Raw genomic sequence first — 24,938 nt, 5'->3', positions numbered from 1 at the left:
TTTATTTTTATGGTAAAGAGGGTATTTATCATTATACATTTTTTAAGATCTAATATAACATCATCATTATAGATCTAAAATCTTAGATTTTTGGATTGTCGCTTTAGTAATCCCTATAATCTGCCAAAGTCTCAGTTTGGACTATCCTTCTTTTCCTTGGCACTCTGGCTTTGTTTTGCTTTATTGACTAGTTCTTCATCCAGTTAATCTTGCATAGAATCTATTCTTCACATTCTGGCATTGATTAATCACTGTTAGATTTTGTTCCAAATCTTGCTTCAGCCTGGGGCTGTGGCACCTTCTGTTTTGTGGCAGGGACAGTTTTTATGGCTTTACTGGGCATTTTGTGTGGGAAATGCAAAACCAAGATGGCCACAAAGAAAAAGAGCAAGATACTTTTCTTATCTCACTGTTCTGCTCAGACTACTATAACTATGTTAAATAGTAGTAGATAGAGTGGGGATCTATGTTTCATCACAGAGGAATATTTTCAGTTTTTCACCATTGAGTTCAAAATTCCTTAAGCATTTGACATAAAAACTTCATTTGAAAAGTTTTTTTAGAGGTCTGAAACATCAAAATTTATATTCTTAGATATATTTTGCTCCTTCTTTTAGCCTGCAGCTATTCTTTTTTATTGGACCATTTTTGAGTGTATTATGGTATTTTATTGCATATTCCTGGCTCTGTTATAAAATATTAGTTTACCATATATACAAAGGGAGGTTCAATTATGAAGTCTATTCAGTTCTATTTGTCTATGCGATTATTATTGTGCCAGTACCATGCTGTGTTAATTTCTGTAACATTGCATATTACAATAAATCCAAAGTGTGACAACTGATTTTATTCTTTTTTTCCCCTGAAATGCTTTGAATATTAGGTATCTATTATGAATTCATACAACTCTTGAGATTTTTGTGCTCTTCTCTCTTTCTTTGTTTCTCTCTCACATATACTCTATAAAAGAATATTTTTCTGGAATATTAATAGGGATTGGATACAATTTATAGTTATCAAAAATAACATAAAACTTTTAACTATATACTTTTTTAAAATCTTGTATATATAAATTAGTGTGTTTTTATCAAATTGATATAAAGATATTTATTAATTTGCCTTTTATGCATAAATTTCACATATAATTTAATGCTCTTAAGATAATACAAACATTCTTACTCTCTTTTCTTATTCTTGCAATTTAAACTTTTTTTTTAATATGGAATGCTTCATGAATTTGCATGTCATCCTTGCGCAGGGGCCATGCTAATCTTCTCTGTATCGTTCCAATATTAGTACATGTGCTGCCGAAGTGAGCACTAAACAATTTTTTGATCATTTTTTTTTGGAGAGAAAACCCCAGCAATGCTCAAGGTTATATCAGGCTCTGCACTCAGGAATTACTTTTCGTGGTACTGAGTGTCTATTTGGGATGCCAGGAATTGAGCCTGGGTGAATTGCATGCAATGAAACCATCCTGTACACTGTACCGTATCTCCAACCCCCATTCAGGCAATTAAAAACTCTCAGGTTACATTTTGAGTTACTGAAAAATAGTATAATTTTTATAGTTTATCCATCTTTACTAATATGGAGTCTATCTGTTAATAAGGGCTCTTTTTCTTTAGTTCTTAACTATTTTTCTAAAAGTTCTCTAAAATTCCCATGTTTAATACATCACATATTTATTATTTGGGGGCATGATTTATGGGTTCTTTTATATGTTAGTAACATATCTTATTGAATATTTTAAATTTGAATGTGACTTTATTGAAAATTATATTTTTCCCATTTTCTTTTATAGTAAATAAAAATAGTAAATTTTACTGTGACACATGGCTGATTTGCAAGCTGATAAATTTCTCCCATCGGGATTTAATTTAAAGTTGTATTTGAAGGAATCTAAAATATTTCCTAATTCAACTTTTTCCTAAATTGAGTTGAATTCTCAGGAATTTCAGTGCAAGTTCTAAATTTGCTTTTAGACCTCCAAACTCTCAACAAATTATGAAAATATAAAAATTTTCTATTTGTTATGATCTGTACATTACAGCTAAGAATTTAGGTAACTCTTACAATATCTATATTTTGCTGACATATTTTTCATCATATGTGCAATTTCTACCTTGTTTTCCCAGAATATGATGTTTCTATCATAAATAGCAGGGTAGTCTAAAAACTATCTATTTAACATAGGACATTTTCTGCAATTAATTATGTCAGCATCTGTGTATTTATCCTATTACTTAACATCTAAAAATGGTCATCAAATATATAATATTACATTGTCTATAGATGAAAATAACAGACACATTTGTCTGCCAATGTTTATTACAACATACCCAGAAAAAATTTGAAAAATTCTGTTGCTAAATACTTGAGAATATTTTAACCAAGTACCCAGAATATAGCAACTTAAAATGGATGCAACATTTACTATGTAATGAACTTAAACATTACATATAAAAACTATTCCAGGTTTCTGAAACCTGATAAGAGAAATACAAATATAAAATTTTAAAAAGACACAATGGTTTAAGAACTGTTGTATATATGTATATGTAGTTTAATTTTATTTATTTAGGTCTCTGGACCACACCCTATTGTACTCAGGGCTGTTTTGGGGCTCTGTACTCAGGGTTAATATCTGAGGGCATAGGGTACCATACGGCATTCCAGGGGATCAGAGTCAGGTTGGCAGCATGTAAAGCAAGACCCCTACTTATTCTACTATCACTCCACCCCTAAGAACAGTTTATAAAATTATTTTAGTTTACTTTAGAAACATATTAAAATTTAAATAAAAATATGAACTGAAGGCCCATATTAGAATAAAACTAGTGAACTATTCTCTCCAGACTACAAAACTATTTAAAATTTGAATTAATGTGCTTTCTTTCATTTACCATTTTTCTCAGTTCAAAGTTTAGAGACTTTATAGTTTAAAGTAAGGATTCCTAATGGAATGCCTTTCTTCCAGTGACTTTTGGAAATTGGATATTAAAGTCTTTTCTCAATGTTGGCTGACATTCCTTTTAGAGTTAGCATAAAATATCATTTTAGACATAAAAGTGAAATAATTATACTCACTCTACTACAAGCACCAGTAGTGGTCTCACACACTGTTAGGACTGAGATGTTCTGAGGCCGATTTAACCATCTCACCACTGTCTTGGTATTGCTTATCCACTTAACCATAGTGATATAGTATTCTCTAGCATTGAAACAAAATTAAAGTTTATGTTTAGAGATACTAGCATGAAAAGATCAGTAATACATGCTTCTAAAGTCATATATGCAATTAAGCATTATAAAATGTTATAATATTCATTTAATCAATGTATATTAGCACATAACTGCTTACACTGTTAGCATATGTGATCACAATTATAGATGAACATGTATACAAACAAATATACAACGATTTGAAAGAACATTAAAAAGTAGCATTATAAAAGAGGAGATTAAAAATCAAGATACTCAATATATGAAACTTTAAAATACTTTGGTTAAACACGAGTAGAATAAGTATAACTTTTTAAAACTTGATTGATTTGCTTTCTCAAAAATTAACCAAGTAAAAAATTAAAATTTAAACAACATTGGCAAGCAATTGTTGATTATTCCTGGTTCCCATGGTATTGATCTTTAAATATTGCACTACAAGCAGTTTGATTATATCTTTGAGTCATGGACAAGTGTCAAAATCACTCAAATATTGGAATATTTTTACTACAGTAGCATCTTTAAAAAATGTCTGAAAATAATAAGGAAAACAAACTTAAAGAAATGAAACTGAAGTTTGTTAATGTTAATAAAGTTTGTTAACGAGGCTTGGATTGAGGCTCATGATAACCAAATTCTGTTTGTTGACTGGAAAAGTTTATATAATTTTTATTGTGTTATATTTTTTCATAGAGTATATGTATGAACACTTTCATATTACAGAATCCCCATTAAACCCCATACAATACATAAACTTAATTTACAATAAATTTATAAAGTTTACTCAGCTTCTGAATAGATGAAGTATTTTGGAATAGCTAAAATTAGCATTTGAGCATTGTCTTAAAATTAATATGTTCAGTTTGTTTGTAACAGACAAATCACATTCAAAAAAGAAAGACTGACACAAGTAACCTCCCTGGACCTTCAGTTACACAAATCTCACACGTTTAATACCACTGATTCCTCTAAAAAACTATTAGCCCATTGAAGTGCAGATGTCAGCCCAAGGGCAAGTCTAACTTCTTCACCAGAAAGCTTGCCAAGTTTTCTTCAACAATCTCTTCAAGACATCTGGCAGCTTTCATAACCAGATTAGTCTCACTTGAAAATTGTCTAGCAACTCAGGAAAACCATAATATAATGTTCCGTAAATAGAGTAAGAAGACAACTCTGAATAATATATGCTACTTACCTAGACTTTGGAGTTACAAATGGATTTGTGATTCTTTAAATTATATTCATATTTACTTTCCTTACTGTGCTTTGTTTAAATTGGTTATTTTGCATATATTATCATATTGAAGCGCTCTGAACTTTAAAAAGTGGTAATATAGGTATTAACCTTTAATCTATTTAGAGAAATTGCATTAAGAAAAAATATACTATCAGGACAGTATTTACTAAGTTATGACAATTAGTTGGCATAGCTAATTTAAATGCAAAGTTAAAATATTGATAATTTGGGCCCGGAGAGATAGCACAGTGGTGTTTGCCTTGCAAGCAGCTGATCCAGGACCTAAGGTGGTTGGTTCAAATCCTGGTGTCCCATATGCTTTCCCCTGCCTGCCAGGAGCTATTTCTGAGCAGACAGCCAAGAGCAACCCCAGAGCAACGCTGGGTGTGACCCAAAAACCAAAAAAAGATATATATATATATATGTATATATATACATATATATATATATTGATAATTTAATTTCTTACAAAGCAATAAATTAATGACATATTAATGAAGGCATATAATTATAACTGAAAAATTAAATTATTTTAATCTAATAAAAATTTCCTATTAACTGAAGTAATATATGGTTTTCTAAGAAAGAAGATAAATACTTCTATATTGACATCATTTATTTATTGTTATACCACTTACTTTATCTTTGATTAAATGATGTGATCATTTCTATATTTATCCAGGGTGATATTTAAAGAAAAATATAATCATATTATGTCTAATATATAACTTATTTATAATCTGAGAGATGAAAGTTATTTTTAAAATTATTTTTATAAAATGGTCCAGGGTAGCTTAAAATTACTGAAATTTTCTTGTTAATCATTGAAAATATTACTAATAAAAATTAAAGTAGAGTTTGATACATAAGAATGGAGGAATTAAACATGTAATAAAACCTAACTAGATTTTTTTTCTTTGTTCTAAAATCTAAGATCTTTTACTAACTTTGCACATCTCTTTATATTTATATAAATTTATCTATATTGCTCAAATATTTAGGCTTTCTCTGCATGAGAATTAGAGAAGCACCCTTACCTGGAAATGTCACATTCTTAGCCTGCCTGCTGCAGATATGTCTGTCTTCCTTGATCTCCATCTCATGAACATATTAGATCTTGTGTCCCATGACCAGTAGACAGAAAAGTGTCCCTTTCTCTTAAAAGGTTCTGCTGCTTGTTCCTAATCTCCATGGTTCTGGAAAACCCAGGGAGTCCTCGAGGATTAGGTCCTCTTTAGCCACAGAGACAGAGACAAGCAGGTTAGCAGGATTGCACTAAAGTCAAGAAAGACTTTCTGACCACCGGGTAGTCTGGCACAGGAGATCTAATTGTTCACAAGGCAAGTAGAATGAAGGCCCAGTATCATGGGCACACATGTATGAGAGAAATTGCATGAATTTTTGACTGATGCTCTGTCAAATAATCTCATTTTTTTTCACAGCAAATATCACATAGTGTGTGAGTGCATGTGTATATGAGCGATGGTGTGTGTGTGTGTGTGTGTGTGTGTGTGTGTACACGCACGCGCATGCATGTGTCTACTCTGAGCATACTTTCTTTAAGATGATCCAAGATCTCTACATATTTTGTGTAGCATTTATGTTCAGCTCATGGCTAATGCCGACATAAGCTTTGTTAAATCATTATGCAGTTTTGTAAGAAGTGTCACTTAAAAACCTTCTACAAACATACATGTCTTAATTACATTTTCTTGGAATAAATATTCCTTAGTAGAATGAAATGTGAATGATGGCTACTTCAAAGGAATATGAAGAGAGCAAGAGAAGAAAAGCAGGAGAAAAAAATAAGGAAGTAATAGTATAGCAGTGTAAGTACACACACACAGAAACACACAGAGAAATATGATGTCACAGACAGAGGAATGGGTTACAAAAGGTAAATGTCTAAACATAGATTTCAAGTGAATAAAATACTGTCAGAAACAGCAAGGAGAAACCAGTGACACACCACTGTCTGAAACAAAGGATAATCACTTCTCAAAATGGTAAAAACAAACAAACAAAAAACATTTTGACAAAAGTCTAGCCTGTAAATATATCGGCATAATTTATTATAATAACAAATTTTCTCACTAGAACTTAACTGTATGATTTAAAATTAATATCTAATTTTCCAGCAAAAGCACTGAATGTCTAATGATTTAAAATTATAGAGTAACAACTTGTAAAATATGTTCTCGCATTAAGATGAAATAAGTCATGAAACTCCTGCTGTGTCGAAGGGTAGACAAGAGGGATATTATTTTAGTTCTTACCATACCATGTTATGGAGAATGAAAACACAGCATAATTCAAATATTAATATAAGAAATGAAACATTTTTTAAATTATATTTGTAATCTGTATTTGTTTACCTTTAGATAAATCACAAATTTAGTTTAAATGAGAGGGTATGAGGAAGCAAATAGGAATTTAATTATGAATTTCATTAAGCTGACGTAAATTTTTAACTTATTTTAAAACCATTTATTTCAAATAATGAAAAATTTAAATTTATTTTATAGGTTTTTTTTTTAATGGTTTGGTATCATACCAAGATATGGTCAAAATTTACTCCTGGCTCTTCATCAAGACTACCGGGACCACTCTCAGTCATTTTTGGAACATAACATGAGGTGCCAGGAATTGAACCTGTTTGCAAAGCTAGCACTTCACCTGTTGTAATTTTTTTTGGCTCTATTCTGTTCTTACTTATGAACTAATAAATAAAATTATCAACAAACAACTAAAATTTAAGACATCTTCTCTGAGATAAGAATGATCTTGCATATTTTGTAAGTAAGTTTAATTTATAGGAGGTCATCTTTCTGAAGCATGTTATTACTCTTTCTACTATATCTGATTACTTATGAGCAACATGATGTCTCATTATCAGTAATTTAAGAAATGTTAAAAATGAAGTCCTATATGATTACTAGGATAATACAAAAATCAAAATAGGAATAAATATAGTTTATTATTTAACAAGTATTGAATTGTTTTATCAATTGCCATTTTAAAAATCACTTGAACATAATTTAAAAAATAGACATGCCTAGAAAATACAAAAAATATATGGTTTAAACTACTGCAAAGTAATTCATTATTTTGGTTAATAATTAGTAAGAGATTAAACTACTTCAAATGATATCAGACATTTCAATGAAGAGAACATGTGATGATATTAATAAGGTATAAAAAATCTATGCGATTTGGGGCCGGAGAGATAGCACAACGGCATTTGCCTTGCAAACAGCCAACTTAGGACCCAAGGTGGTTGGTTCGAATCCCCGCGTCCCATATGGTCCCCATGTCTGCCAGGAGTGATTCCTGAGCCGATAGCCAGGAATAATCCCTGAGCACCGCTGGGTGTGGCCCAAAAACGAAACAAAACAACAACAAAAAAGTTATAAAAAAAGAGAAAATCTATGCTATTTATAAGTTTATGTATTCTTTGACATTGTAAAAATAAAGCATATTTTATATGATTTTAATTTATGGGAATACTGACAATAACAAAGGAATACTTCTATTAGTACTAGAAAGCAAAATTTAGTCTTTATATTTGCATACATAAATCACATTTATGACTTTACAAGAAGCAAATGGATTTAACTTAGAAAAATTAAAATAAAAAATAGAAAATAAAACTAAAAAGTTGGGGCCAGAGTGATAGCACGTGGCTGTGCAAAGCCAGTAACCCTGAGTGTCATCGGCCGTGGCCCCCCAAAAAATACCCTAAAAAGTTAAAGTAAAATAAACAAATAACTGGAAGCAGTTGTTATTGAGTATACTTCTTGTCCATCATATACTAATACAAAGAGCTTAAGTTACTGCCAGTCACACCAGAAACAATGGAAAATTTTAAAAAATGACATATATTGAGAAAAAAAAAACAAATAATAGTGTGTTCATGTGAGTTTGTCTTAGAGAAGAGAGAATGAAAAACATTACCTATGTTCGCACACATGACAAAGACAAAATATAATGACAAAATAATAAACAGGAAGGCAATACTTTCAGGTGGCTCATAACAAATGTTGTGAATTCTTGCATATGATAACTTTCCAAGACAATGATAACTAATATATTATTATTGTAGAATATTTCTACCTGCCAAATCAATTCTTTAACACATCTTTCATTTTTGGGAAGTGGGGCACACTTTTTAATGCTCAAAGATCTTGGTTGTCTACTCAATGGTCACTCCACACAGTGTTCAGATCAAACACAATGTGACTAACAATTGTGTGATCTTCCTTGCTTTTCTCCAACACATTTTTGCATTTAGAAAAGGCTGGAATCCATAGTGAGACTATTTTGCCAACAAAAATTCTATGCAAGTACTCAACATTTAAGAGGAGGCTGAATTCTGTGTATTTATTCTTTTTTTTTTTTTTTTTTTTTTTTTTGGTTTTTGGGCCACACCCGTTTGACGCTCAGGGGTTACTCCTGGCAATGTGCTCAGAAATCGCCCCTGGCTTGGGGGGGACCATATGGGACGCCGGGGGATCGAACCGCGGTCCGTTCCTTGGCTAGCGCTTGTAAGGCAGACACCTTACCTCTAGCGCCACCTTCCCGGCCCCTGTATTTATTCTTGAACCCTACTCCCCCTTCGGACATAGTTGAGCAATCAGTGAGGTTCTCATTCTGTGAACCTTTATCCTGTTAGTTTATCCTATTCTTCATCTATAAGGCTTTTCATGTTTCTACATGTGCCTTTCTCTGCAACACACGAGGCAACAAATATCCCTTTGCTCTTGGGACTCAAGATATTCTTATTTCTTTGAGTGCTTTCTTAAGAATTTGCCCTAATTTTATTAATAATTCTTTAGTTAGTTAGTTAGTTAGTTAGTTAGTTAGTTTTTGGGTCACACGCGGTAATGCTCAGGGCTTACTCCTGACTGTGAGCTCAGAAATTGCTCCTGGTTTGGGGAACCATATGGGACCCCAGAGGATCAAACTGCACTCCGTCCTAGGGTAGTGTAGGCAAGGCAGACACCTTACCACTGCGCCACTGCTCCAGCCCTAATAATTCCATATTTAAATTAATTTTAATTATTACTTCTCCTGTGTGTGTCATATTTTATTTACTATGCCCTGCTTTATAAATATTGAAAAATTATATGCTCTTTTGATCTCATGCTTATATCTAAGTAGAGAGGTCACGATAGTTTCTTAGCAAATTTCTACTGAGCTACTATTTATTCAACAGTAAAAGCTTTATACTCCTATAACAAATTTAAAAAAAGAAGAGCTAAAATATACAGTTAGATATACACAACATTTTTTGGAAAAACACAGAAATCAATATTTTATGTTTGTGTTTCTTTGGACCTATACAAATAAAACGTATTCAAAGTGCCTAAATGCAGATGATAAAACATTAATATTTCTTTCTGGATAGGTTTTATTTGGGGGGGGTCACTTGGTGATGCTCAGAGGTTACTCCTTAATATGCACTCAGAAATCGTTTTGAGTTGGGGGACCTTATGGGATGCCGGGGGGAATCCATTCTAGGTTAGCAAGTGCCAGGCATATGCCCTACCACCTGTGCCACTGCTCCAGCCCCGACACTTTCTGGATAGTTTTGACTAAAGCTATGACTAGGAGTAAAGTGATATATTTTTATAAAACTGAAACATAGATGAATATTTGGAGATACAAATTTTTAATAAGTTTTATCCTCCAACCCCACCAAAAATCTTACACAGTTTGGTATCTCTCACATAGTATAGAGTTTGCACTTTACCAAGACCATAATCGAGAATATGCAAAATTCTTATGAACATAATTTAAATAAGGAATAACTTATTCCTCCAAATTAAAGACAAAGTTTATTACCAAATCAACAATCTTTAGTTGAATTTAAGGATTTGTACTTCACATTGCTCTTCCTCCACATTGCTCTTTTTTACCTAGAGGAATGCAATGCTATTCTGCAAACTTCTCTTCCAATTTTAGGGTATTATATCCTTTTGCTATATCTAGAATCAGGGGTCCTCAAACTTTTAAACAGGGGGCCAGTTCATTGTCCCTCAGACCATTGGAGGGTCTGTCTATAGTAAAAACAAAACTTATGAATGAATTCTTATGCACACTGCATATATCTTATTTTGCCATGAAGAAACAAAACAGATACAAATACAATATGTGGCCCGCGGGCCATAGTTTGAGGACCACTGACTGATTTTGTGACTAATTTTATTATAATTGACCTCAATTATTTAAAAAACATGTATACTTGAATTCTCAAAGATGGTAACTCTCTCTTAGAAGAATTTAATTTAATAATACTCTATAATATTATACATGATAAATCTATTAATAAACAAAACCAAGATCTAAATGCACTAATTCATATAAGAAAGAAACCCAGATACTATAAAATTGGTTTTCCTCTCACATATTTTACAGTATTATTAGGATTGGAAAAATCATACTAATTGTATTGTTTTGCATTGCATGTGGCTAATACATGTTTGATCCCTAACAGCACATAAAATCCTCCTAAGCACTATAAGAGAAGTGAATCTTGGGCACAAAGTTGAAAAACCTGAATACTTAGGCCACTGGGTGCCACAGGCTAACAAATAAAAATATTTAAATTTAATACATTTGGAGGTCAACCACACCTTCATAGCTGGAGACGCATGGGGACTCTCCCTGGCTCTTTGCTTAGGAATGACCCTTTGTGGTATTAATGGAACCATATGCTTGAGTGGGATTTAAAACTAGAATAAACTACATGCAATGAAATACCCTAAATACTATATATTATCTTTGGTATGTTAAAACATTTAAAAATCAGAACTTATTGTTTTAGGACTATAGACTTCAGGCTCGGAAGAGTAAATTACAAATTAAAGGTTGAGAGGGAAATAATTCAAACTTTTTTAACCTACCATATATACTCGATTATAAGCCGAGATTTTCAGCAAAAAAATGTGCAGAATATCTTGATCTTGGCTTAGAAAAAATTCTAAACTCAGTTTATACTCAGGTAATACACGTTACTTGATTTGGTGGGCACACATGTAGTCTCAAGTCATCTTCTACTGTCTGCGGGAGGAGGCAGTTCAGTCCACAAGTCACAGCTGAGCTAAAGAAGTAGGCAACTGAACTGAAGTGTATGCCATTGAACTAATTAACCCACAATATTCTGCACTTTGTATGAGACTGACAGCAGTGATGATATATCTGTGAACTCAGTGATGATGACAATGTCGATACTGATACCCTCATATCAGATACAGCTGAAGTTCTGTTTGGACATAGAGATGATGAGGAAAGGGAATCCAGTTTTGAAGAATTTTAAACTTTGTGATTTAGCTTGATTACCTAACTATGGTTTTCTGCACTTTAATGTTTTAAAGTTATTGTTGCTAGTTTATAGTTTTTCTTTAGCAATAAATATAAAAAAAAACATTTAACCTACTGATTCCTCAATTATTGTAATTGTTTTGGGTATATATTTTTATTTTTGAAATTTACTAGTGGTTACTGCATTTTCCACTCCAGCTTAGACTCGAGTCACTAAGTTTTCCCAGTTTTTAGGGTAAAATTAGGAGGGTCGGCTTATACTTAGGTCAGCTTATACTCGAGTATATGGGAAAAATTTATTATATATTCAGAGCACTACTTACATTCCAGAAAAAGAGTAAGTCAAGAACCACAATGAAGGGCCAGAGTGCTAGCACACGGTAGGACACGGGTCTTGCATGTGACCCAGGATGGACAAGGATTCGCCCCTGGCATTCCATATGGTCCCCTTACCCAGGAGTAACCCCTTAGTGCCACCAGTGTAGCCCAAAACAAAACAAAACAAAACAAAACAAACAAAAAAAGAAAAGCTACCATTGGGCTTCAAAGATAACTTGATAGTCCATTTGCTACAAAGATAAGGACTCAGTTTACTACCTGCATCACAATGTCTCTTGAGAATATCCATGGGTAATCTCAAGGAGAGCCTGAAGTAGCTCTCCAGCACCATTCAGCATAACCCAAAGATAAATAACAAGAATACAATACTTTACACAATTGCTTATTTTATACATGTGTATGGTGTGTGTGCATGCATTTGTTCCATGTTTTAGTGATTTGAACTAACTTTTTGTAATTTTAAATAGGTTTTACCTTATGTTATTTTTCTAGTGTCAACTATGCCTTCTATTTTATTGACAATATTTCTTCTGTTTAAAATTTATCTTTTCCACCAATACAATAAACAAATTATAGGAGGCACTCAATTATTTAACTAAAGATATCTTTCTATATATAATTAAAAATATGAAAGGAAGTAAAGAGAGGGACATGTGTTCAAGTGGGAATATGGACTATTCCAAAAGAAAAAGTGTCTATTCTAGCTACTTAAAGGAGTCCCTTCCAATGTAAACATTCCATAGATTTGTTTTACTTTCTTAAATAGAAATAATTTTCATGCACAGAAAAATATATTATCAAGGAGAATCTCCTATTTAATAAAAACTTCCCAAACACATTAATGAAATAACATGAGTGGAATTTTTGTTTGAGTTCTCTAATTTATCAATCAACATCATTGATTGTTGATATTATCAATATACACAGACACACACACACACAAACCTAAACAATGAGCTTAGTCTTTTATCATTGTCCTAAAATGTGAATCTATTTTCCATATTCAGAAATATTTCTGTGTGTAAATATGTGTGTAATATGTAAGTGTGCATAAAACATTTAGGCCATTCAATTCTTTTTAAATTGCCACATTTAGAGAATCACTCTTGGATTTTGAGCCCCAATCTGGATTTCAAAATATGCATGGTTCTTCAGTTAGTTTTTCACTAATGAAAAACTACTAATGATAAAATACATGCTACTGTTACAAATTCAATTTAAACTTCATTAAAAATATGTCTTTTGGGGCCAGCGAGATGGCACTAGAGGTAAGGTGTCTGCCTTGAAAGCGCTAGCCAAGGAAAGGACCAAGGTTTGATTCCCTGGCATCCCATATGATACCCCCAAGCCAGGGGCAATGTAGCGTAGCCAGGAGTAACCCCTGAGCATCAAACAGGTGTGCCCGAAAAACAAAAAAAAATGTCTTTTACGTTCAGAATGGAAAACAATATCTCAGTGAAACTCCCTGTCTTAAAAACTAGCTATAGAAATATTACTACATTATGGGGAGGAAGCTGTCCATCTGCCCCAAAAGGTACAAAAATTTAGGCATGTTATTCTTTTTAATAAGATTTATTTATTTATTTATTTATTTATTTTTATTGGCTGGCCTGTTGTGATATTGCTCTTGCCGCAGGGGTAAAGTACATGCATAATTTTGCAGTCAGCCAAGAGCCTGGTTAGATGCCCCAACACCGTCCATCACTAGGGGTCACTCCAGAGCAAAGAACCAGAAATAGCCTGTGAGCGCCGCACAGGATGTGGCCTGCACCCTCCAAACTAAGCTAAAAGATACATTAGAGGCAATCAAAATACAAGCCAGGGGGCAACTGGTTAAATAAATGTTGTTAACTTCCTACAATAGGATATTACACTCCCGTAAAACAAGAAGATTAAGGAAGTACTTAACAGAAGAGCCAGAGAAATGGTAGAATTTGGGGGCAATTTTTGCAAATGTTGTACATTTGCATTTCTATTCATATTCAGACATACCATTTAGTTGCTGTGAGGTCTTGAGAGTTAGCTGAGTTCTCTGTACCTCCGTGGTTTTAAGTATAAAAGGAAGATGAAAATGATAACAACTATTCTGACATTTTTGGTAGGATTAAAATGGTAATAAATGCAAAGTAATAATAGCATTTTTATAAGGTAAGTAAATAGATAGAATGTTACTTTCAAAACTTAAATTTTTTTTGTGTTAGGCACCGTGATTTATTGTTATTCATAACTGAGTTTCATACATACAATGTGTCTAAACAAATCCCACCACCAGTGTCAACTTCCCTCCACCAGTCTTCCCAGGTTCCCTTTCATTCCCTTGACCCCAACCTGTCATCTTGACAGGCACCTTATTAAGTTTGGCTATCAAATTTCTTTTTGTAAATTTGTATTATGTAAAACCTTACTTAGGTAGAACTGCTGTTTAAATATTAATTTATTTCTCTTTTTTTGTATTTAAACATTTTTATTGTAAGAATTTATTCAAGAGACAAAATTGATTAAATAATGAGGTAAACTAACATAACATAATATAGTGACATAACATAACATATAATATAATTGATATAATAATACATGTAATAATACATAGTTGGTGATGGGTATTCCCCTGACTCAATGTTAATATGTATCTAAAATACTATTGTGAAAGATATGTAAGCCATTATGGAAAAATATGTTTTTAATCAGAAACTTTCTTTAATAAGATATTTTTAAATATGAAGTCCAATAGGAATTATTTATCTTCACATCTGCAAATAAATATAATTTTTACAATTACCTATTTTTTGGAAATTCTGTATGCTGCTAATCATCTTGAAACCTGAAGTGCTTCTTAAGAACAAAAGACCCAGAATGATTTCATTCTTAAAGTAATGGATTAAACCCTAGCTTTATTTTAAAGCGGATATTGAGCTAATCACATCTCTGTCTAAATTGCAACAAAATGATAATTAGAGTTAAAATATCTATTTCCCAGTAAAAGTGAAATTAAAATTGCATACCTTGACTTAAAGCTATCAGGTGGCATGAGTTCCAAAGTATGAGTTGGTCCATATAGATTTACAACATATAATTTGACTGTTGGATTCACTTGACCTGCCTTTGAGAAAATGAAAGTTATAATGCAAATACATTAAGCAATAAATACATTGAGAATAATAGAAATGCATTTTGATTCATTACACTTTTGTATTAGAATGGGGACAAGTTTTATTTCTCTAAGGTAAAAATGATTTTAAATTCAACAACTTGATTACTTTCAATTGGTTTTGAAAATTGCTGTTCTCAAGCATTTTAGTCTGACAATTAAAGTTGATAGAAAATCATGATAATTCTTTTCATTAGGCATCGATACTATATTATTTCTTTAGAATAATAGAAAATAGAATGCCTGGCTAAAGGAACTAGTAGATGAAAATGTACTCACATCTCAGGATAGGAAATGCAATGAGAGAAAGTGGTTAAGTACAAAGAAAAACAAAAAAGAATAAAGATTAAAAAAAAAAAAGCACCTCAATTCAGCTGCTGTATACTCAAAATTCCACAATACTCTCCCTGTCCCATTGTGTTAATCACCCTAGGATTCATTTAAAATTTAATGAATACTAGATAGGAAATAACTGACTCTTGGGAAATGGGCCATGGAGTTGATTTTCTTAAGTATCTAACAAAGAATGAAAAGACAATGGTAAAATATGTCATTTAAATGCAGTGCACCAAATTTTATGAAATGATATTCAGCCTGTAGATCATCATACTTTTGATTCATACTCCATGTTAAAAGACTTAATGTTTATAGTACAGTCCTAAGATATAATTTTAGCCATTTTACAGATTAAATGAGAAGCTAAGAACACTGTGAAGGTAAATATCCAACAGCAGAGAAGCCATATTTTAAAACACAGATACTCTTAATTTTTATCATTTTATTTCATTTTATTCCAAGCAATGTCCTCCACTTCTTTTCTAGATATTCTTTGAGCATATAGACAGCAGAAATAAAAACTTTCACAAGCCTAAATAACACTACCCATAAGTAAATGCAAGAATTTTTACCTGAATAAGTGATTTAAATGAAAGGTGATTACCTATGGCTTATTGTATATATGGATATGATATTGGAGCCAGATGCTATATAGTAAAAACAATATAAAATATACAGAGTACAAAAAGAAACTAGAAGTGAAGTGACTTACAAGAATAAAACTCAAAAAATAAAAAAATAGCGGTAAAGAAGATCTGTGTTTAATGGATTCATTTTAACAAAACCTAAAGTTAAATAATGGCTTGAAACTATAAGCAATAATAGCTCCTCATGAATTATTTTCTCATAGTGTTTGTCAGTGGCATAAAATGGAAAGCAAAAGAATGAAACAGTTGAATACAGAAGATTTCTTTTAGGATAGAAAACATTTTTATGCCATTTATAGTTGTTAAAACCCAAACAATCTAAAATTATCAATAAGAATATCATGCATGACCTCACTGAAAATTGTAAACATCAGGTCATGATGTCAAGAGAATGTAATTTCATCAGTTGTATGAAAAAACAATTTTTAGGATGTTGAGAAAGGGAGGCTGTAGATGTGAGGCTGGGGAATGCACAACTCTGCACCATTCATTCCGTTGTGTGTTTTTTTTGGGGGGGGGACACACCCGGTGACACTCAGGGGTTATTACTGACTATGCGCTCAGGAATTGCTCCTGGCTTGGGGAACTATATGGGACGCCTCCAGGGGGATAGAACTGCGATCCATCCTGGGTCAGCTGCATGCAAGGCAAACGACCTACCACTGCACCAGAGCTAAGGCCCCTCATTCAGTATTTTTATTGACCTTAAACTCTTCAAAGAATAAACATTCTCATTTACCTTGATGAAACAGTATGTTCTATCATATCTATGAGAGTACATCACACACAGGTCAGATATTTTGAGTCAAAGGAAGAAGTTAAGAAAAACTCTCACCACAAAAATGTGGTACAAAGATGTATAATGCAAGCAATTCGTGTAGCAAATTGTTTCTTGGAAGATAAATCAGGAACCTGCCTCAAAGAGAAGGCTCTGGTATCATATTTTATAAATATTTTAATCGATCTCAAACTTTCCCAAACTAGGTACATTTGTCTTGAGTAATTTGCTTTGTGTCCTTAAAAGCTTTTTTTTTTTTTTTACCACAGTACTCTTTTTTGGGGTGAGGGGGGGCACACCTAGTAGCACTCAGGGGTTACTCCTGGCTCTTTGCTCAGAAATCACTCCTTGCAGGCTCTTGGGATCATATGGGATGCCGGAAATTGAACCCGGGTCCCTCCTGGTTGGCTGCATGCAAAGCAAACTCCCTACTGCTGTGCTTTCTCTCCGGCCCCTCCACATTACTCTTAATGAAACTGCCACGAATAGATGAGTTCACCGAGACCTATATTTAGATCATCAGCATTTAGACAATGACAGTCGAGATGGTAGGGTAAGGCATATGCATTGCATTCACCCTCAGGTTCCATCTCTGACACTGTATTTGGTTTCCTGCACACAAGCAGGAATGACCACCCTTCAACACAGTCAAGAATCACTCTGGCATATAGATCAAACCTTTCTCCCTCTACCCAACACACCCAATAAAGGCAATCTGTGTGGGTTTCTAGATAGTTCTATGAATGGGTTTTTGTTGTTTTTTTTTTTTATTGTTAACAGGTGCTGGGAGTGGAGTGAGAGAGATTTAGTGAGCTTTATTTGATTTCTTGTTTAATGATACAAAAGCCTTTAGCATTTCTAAGGTTTGGCTGTTAAATAAGATTTTTGGAACCAGTTTCTCAGCCAAGGTTATAAGCTGGTAAGAGATAATCACATATTCAAAAACACGAGTTTTAATCTGTGAATCAAAGGAATATGGGTTCAAGTATTTGCTATTTATTTGGCATGAAACAATGACAGAATGCTAAAAAGCATATATTTATTATTTTATTTTTTAACAAAAATAAGACACTAAATAAGTTACAAGTCAAAATTTTCACCAAAGTAATTTCTTTTCTGTAGATAAAAATATCTCAAAATTACGTTATATAGACAAGCAAAAATATTATATGGGTCAAAGAAATAAAATAATGAATTAAAATTATGTTATTAAAATATAAAATCATTTATAAGTAAAATTTGTGCTTCTGATTAAAAAAAGGGAATTAAAACTGATATTTTCTGAGTCATTATCAATGATAATGATAATATCAAATATAATGATACACAATTTCATGATATAGTTTATCAAAAAGACATGATATTACCTTCTGTGAAGGCAGTTTCATGATTATAGTATTTTAAGTTTCTGCTTGTAACAGTATATATTATTTTTATATTTTCTACTTTAAAACAAAAGTTGTCAATAACTGTGGACAATTATATATCAAAAGGAGGAAAATTTAACTGAATATCAAACTGTGTAAAAAATAAATGCACCAGTATTCTATCACCTCATTTGGAATATTCTATCATTTTTTGCATTCTTTACACATTGCAAGGATATTTCTACCTTCTAATTTGCTTCTAATATGTTTAAATATATGCAAATTAGGGAAGTTCATCTACTTGTTTTTTACAGTCACATTTGCACACAGACTGCATATTCACAGAATCCTCCCTCTATGATTCTGAAATACAAGCTTCAATAATAATTAACCTTATTTTACTGGCAACTAAATTGTCATTAAACGAGATAATGTTTTAATTAAGAAGATTAACCTGAGGTTACTGAGATAGAAGTGTGGAGCTGTTTTGTGCTGAATTGCTAATGATAGGGTATTTTATGAGTTCTGAATCATGCTGAATTAAGTAAAATACAAATATATTTGTTTAGTGCATTTTCATTACTATATCTGACCAATTTGTGTATTTTCTGCACTAGTTTTACTTTATTTTAAATTGAAGCCCATTTTTGTGTTAACTGTTTCAGTGTCTAAAGTGCTAATTTTAGAAAGTCTATTGCATAAGTTTTTAAAAACAAATCAAAATGTTTTAATTGTATGAGATATGAAAACTTCTATTTAAAAAGAGTAGAAAATAAAGTTTGAAAATTTACAAACACCCAAAATTATACTGAAACTCCCTCAGGGATCAAAGATACAACTTAAAACATACTTCTGTGAGAAATATTAATTATTACTTCAATGATATTTGGTAATCAGGAACTTCATCACTTATTTATTGTATTTTTTGGGGGGGTTGGGACACACCCAGTGATGCTCAGGGGTTACTCCTGCCTTTTTGCTCAGAAATAGCTCCCAGCTCTGTGTACCATATAGGACACCAGGCGATTGAATAGCGGTCCGTTCTAGGTTAGCTTGTGCAAGGCAAACGCCCTACCTCTTGCACCACAGCTCCAACCCCAACACATATTGTATTTTTATATGCTTTACTGTGAGGCTATCTAATAACATTATCCACAATTAGTTGTCAATAGTGTTAAGTAGAACTGAGTTTTAATTGTTTGTTCATTTGACAAAGACATATTTAATTCATTTTCTCAAAAGACACCATATCTTCTGAGATCCAAGTCTGTACTAGCAGTTTTACTGAGAGGTACAATAATAAACATTTTGCAAGTCATTTGAAATTTCCCCTCTTTGTAAAATATCTATTTCATTTGTAAATGTACTTAATTAACCCTTAGACGTGTAGTTTGTCTCTTTATTAAATCATGTCACATGTGAAAGGAATCAAATGATAAAAGCACTAGAATTTTCTATGGAAACAAAGAATATTATTAGCACACATGATTCAAACAATTAAGGAACACAAAGATAATAAGTTTATGCCTATCTCTGCTATTCAGATATTAAATACAACTGATTAAATAATAACAAAGCATTTAGTATTTTCTACTATTATGGTTTATATTTCTGAGGTATTTTTATTTGTTCATTTATTTGTCTGCCTTATTAAGTATCCAGATCCAAATATCAAGTCCATAATTTAATAGGTACCTTGAAGATCTAATGGATATGATTCCTATGTGTGTATTGTAATTTTCGCAATCCTCTTGGGAAATAAAGTATAAGATGAAGTTCTTTCCCTGGGATTGATTTTCTTCACATTTGTGCAGAGCAGGAACTGATCAGTTATGTGTGAGTATCCTATCTATTCACAGATAGTTTTTTGTTTATATTTTACACTGCAACTTTATTATTTAAACTGTCAGGTGAAGCTTCAGTTGCATATATTAATCTAATAGAATGTGACATTTAAAACAATGTGGAATCTTTTCAGTATTCCTGTGGTAGAAAATATAGTTAAAATGTTAAAAGGTATAGTTAAAATCTGAGGCAATCATAAAAAGTGGTTAAATTGTTACTAGAAAAGTCACATCTTTTCTTGAAGCACATTAAAACTCTTGGAAAATGTGATTATTTTGTAGTTTGGCTAAATTGCTGTTATCACCTAAAAAGAACTGAGTTTATTTACCTATTAATCTATGCCCAAAGTAGAGCCTAAATATTATAAATCATAACTGGGAAAAAGTTTTGCTCAATTCTGCTATTCTCCTAACTTATTATTTCAGAACCAATGGAGAATATTCTGCTATTCTCCTTAACTCTCAGTCACTTCATATTAGAACTTATGGAAGAGGCAAAGGAGATAAAAGAAGACAACTCAGAATGTCACTGAGAAAACACTTATTTCTGACTCCTTAGGTACATTGTCTCCTCTGCCCATTAATAAATTAAATATGCTGAGTGATAAAAAATTATATAAACTATGAATGATCCATTCTTTCTTGATCATGCTTTTATTGCTGGCATATAGTAACACATGATGATTAGTCCAAATACCGTAACCAGTGACTTTAATGCATACATTGAATCATAAACTTATTTTGCTTGGGAAATGCAAAGTATAATGTAATGCAATGTCTTCAGAACAATATCTAAAAACAATCAATAGCTTTCTCTTCTATAAGAAACAGCTAAATGAATAGTGTTATTTTAAAAGTTTCTTATATATATTTATACTTTGTAAATATGTACAGTTTCCTCATTCATCACTTTTTACTTATACTGTAAAATAAAGAAAATGCTATTGAAAGTTATCAGAAATAAGATACAATAGGAAAAAAAAGGTTGTGTTTGATGGATATTTTCAGAACATGTTCCATGTAGTCTTGCCCAACACTTGAAAATAATTTTGCTTTTTGGGTAGGATTTTCACATTTGTTTCATGCCAATAAACAGTCTAAGTTTTTCCCTAGGCCTATGTATGGCTCAAACACCACATTTACTATGTTACTAAGTAGACTCTACCAAAATAACACTGACACTAATACTAATAACTTTTATGTTTGTTCTTCTCTTTATTGGTTCTCTTATATACTTAATCTGTTCCTTATTAAGAATTATTAATGTTTAGTCAATTTTATAGATTCATAATACATATTAACATATAGTGTGTTAAATGCTATTCAAAGTCATCTGAAAGAAGCTAGAAATTTTAACGTCTTACATTTGAAAGAAGCTAGATGTTAGATGTTTTATTTCTAATTTAAATGTAATGACTCTTATTTTTGTAGTCTACTATCAAACAGATGGTAATAAATATTAACAAATAGACTAAATTTGGAGAAATCTGATACCAATGCTGATCCATATCTCTTCTCGTCTTTTACTTAACCAAGAAGGTGACAGAAATAAGAAAGAAAACATCAAAAAACATAGGTAAAAGGAATGTCCCATTGACCCCAAATTAACTTTATCTATTTTGACACAAGCTGTATGTACAGTATTGTAAGTTCTAAAAAGATGATCAGTCACAGGAAAGGAGAGTTCTGTTTTCTCCAAAAGCAACTATTTTATAAATCAAGAGCACTATCAATCAAGTCACTGGTGCAGGAGTGGGAACAGACTAACACTTCCACATTGCTTACCTTAGGGTATGGATATTGCTTTCCTTTGGGATACAATGCTCCAGTAAACCGAGGAACAACCATGTTTGGCACCAACGAATCATTTATCATCAGGAAGGCAAGCCTTTCTCCATCTGGTGACCACCAGTGGGCGATGTGAGAATGCAGAATTTCCTCTAGAATAAATGAGCGTTGTTTGAAACCAAATGTAGCATAGAGAAACAGGCTCAGAGACTCACAGACTTCTGTCCTTTAAATTCTACCATATATATGTATCTATATATATGTGTGTGTATGTATATACAGATACATTTATGTGTGTATATATGCGTTTATATTATTTTTACCTAATCACTGTCTTTAATTGAGCTTTAACTTCACTGAGCAGTCTGGATTTTTTTTTTTTGATTACCAGGAAAACAGACACATAATAATAAGAGAATAAAGCAATTAATGTAGAAATAATTGACATTCAATAATACAAATAGAGGAGAAAAAATACTAATAAGAAAAAGAATAAGAATATCTAAGACTGAAATATGGTGCAGATTGATATCCATGTTATCATTCAGTCATATTTGTATTCAATCATATTTGCACCTTCTCAGCATCTAATGTGTTCAGTGTTCACTAAATTCATAAAACTGCTAAAAGAGCTAAAGAAAACACAGTGAAATATAGCCTGAATAACTTTTATAGGACCGTAATCCACTATTCACTTTTCAATATTTACTTTGATGCATAAATTAGCCAAAGCTACATTAAAAGTTATAGTCACAATAGTCTTTGGTAAGAAAATAGGAGAGAAAAATAATGTTTTGTTTTGATTTTGTATATGTTGACTACATCTTAAATGTTCAAATCTACTGTGGGTTATTAGTGTTATCATTGCACCTGTCTCTGCAGTTCCCTTATGTCTTCTAGTGGCCTGACTCTATGGTCAAGGTGATTATAATGGCATGGATGCTACTAGCCTATAATATAACTTTGCCTTTTATGGTTACCTACATATCACTTCCATAGGTATTTGTTAAAATATCCTACTTGAGACAGAGAGATGGCATAGAGGTAAGGCATCTGCCTTGCATGCAGAGGATGATGGTTCAAATCCCGGCATCCCATATGGTCCCCCGAGCCTGCCAGGAGCGATTCCTGAGCATAGAGCTAGGAGTAACTCCTGAACATTGATGGGTATGACCCAAAAACCAAAAATAAAAGTCCTATTTAAAGTATTGAATGTTTATTCTGTCCATTTGGGACCCCAACTGATGTAATGATGAACACCAACAACACTGATAAAAGAGATGATCAAATAATATTTTGAGATCATATGGATATATACATGTAAATTTCTCCCCATGATATAATAATTTAATTTACGAGGGGGTAAATTAAGCATAGTTAAACCATAGTAATGAGAAAAATTAATTGTGAAAGGTAATGACAGAATTAAATGAGAATCGATAAAAGCAACATTGGGAAGGAATGTAGTTGACAGAATGTTACAATGACAGGCTGAAATATTCAAATAGTATTGTGAACATGGTTCTTCTGGTGCATTAGAGAAATTACATGTGAAAAATATATACAATGAAGGGCTGGAGCAGTGGCACAAGCCATAAGGCATATGTCTGCCTTTCCCACAATAGCCTAGGACACACCGCGGTTCCCCCAGCATCCCATATGGTCCCCCAGGCCGGGAGCAATTTCTGAGCTCATAGATCACCAGGTGTAGCTGGGAAAAAAAGAAAGAAAAATATATACAATGAAATCATAACCATGTAGTTGCAGTGCAGACATGAGAAAGGTCCAAGAAAAATAAGGATGTGTGTGTGTGGGGGGAGTTTAGACACAGTGGTGCTTAGAAATAACTCCTGGAGGGATCAGGGAACCAAATGCAATGCCATGGATTAAACCTGCCAGACAAGCACCCTATCTGCTGCAGTATCTCTGTATGCACTTGATATTTCAAACTAAACTAGAGAGATGTACTAGAGATGGATTAGGACCCTTGAAAAGGGTAAGAGTGTTTGGCTAAATATTTGATATATCTCTTTAGTTTGATATTGGTATGTCTATGCTCAATCATTCCCATATATAACATTAGGTATTCAATCTTATGGTTAAATAGAATGCACATCAGCAGTTTCATAACTTTTCTTACAAAAAATCAACCACTGTCTTCTGCAGTCAGGATAATATATACAACAAACTTGTGTAAAAGTTTACAATCCTAGAAAAGAGTTTAGATATCTAATAAACTAATATTTATTTTTATGTGTTAGAATATTTTTTGGGGGGAGTCACACCCGGCAGTGCTCAGGGATCACATCACTCCTGGTTCTTTTTTTTTTTTTTTTTTTTTTTTGCGGTTTTTGGGTCACACCTGGCAGTGCTCAGGGGTTACTCCTGGCTCCATGCTCAGAAATTGCTCCTGGCAGGCACGGGGGACCATATGGGACGCCGGGATTCGAACCGATGACCTTCTGCATGAAAGGCAAGCGCCTTACCTCCATGCTATCTCTCCGGCCCCGTCACTCCTGGTTCTAAGCTCAGAAATCACTATTGGCAGACTCAGGAGACCATATGGGATGCTGGGATTTGAACCACCATCCTTTTGCATGCAAGGCAAACGCCTTGCCACCATGCCATCTCTCTGGCCCCTAAGTGTTAGAATAATTTTTGAGAGCTTTATGAATGCAAAGGAAACGAAAACTGGACTTTTTTATTCTGAAAACAATATAAACTTTATTAATGTGTGCTGCTCCATTGCTAGTAATTTCTCAAGCTACAAATTCTGGATAGGACTTGAGCAAGAGAGGACCATAGTGAGCTGGAGATATAGTTGAGTAGGCGGGGCACTTGCCTTGCTGATTGCAAAGCTTTTTTGATATTCAGTAAACCATACGATCCATTGACAATCTGGCAAG

At 32.7% G+C, this 24,938-nt stretch overlaps 1 protein-coding gene and 1 non-coding gene across 3 annotated transcripts in view; both read right to left on the bottom strand.

The window, feature by feature from the left end:
• The window catches only part of DPP10 (dipeptidyl peptidase like 10), a 671,116-nt gene that overhangs the window by 61,873 nt on the left and 584,305 nt on the right, over window positions 1-24,938 (bottom strand). For both annotated transcript variants that reach the window (XM_049773821.1, XM_049773822.1), the window contains exons 9-11: window positions 22,030-22,184; window positions 15,127-15,224; window positions 3,091-3,214 (exon numbers count right to left, since the gene is read on the bottom strand). In XM_049773821.1, coding sequence (XP_049629778.1) covers window positions 3,091-3,214; window positions 15,127-15,224; window positions 22,030-22,184 — 377 coding nt within the window. The remainder of the gene's footprint in view (window positions 1-3,090; window positions 3,215-15,126; window positions 15,225-22,029; window positions 22,185-24,938) is intronic.
• LOC126010591 (U6 spliceosomal RNA) lies at window positions 1,214-1,320 on the bottom strand. The gene has a single exon (XR_007496612.1). It is a non-coding gene; the product is annotated as a U6 spliceosomal RNA (small nuclear RNA).

This window comes from Suncus etruscus, chromosome 5 (assembly GCF_024139225.1).
Source record: "Suncus etruscus isolate mSunEtr1 chromosome 5, mSunEtr1.pri.cur, whole genome shotgun sequence".
NCBI classification, from domain to species: domain Eukaryota; kingdom Metazoa; phylum Chordata; class Mammalia; order Eulipotyphla; family Soricidae; genus Suncus; species Suncus etruscus.
The sequence above is the reverse complement of the archived record's forward strand: the minus strand, read 5'-3'. Positions and strand labels throughout refer to the sequence as shown.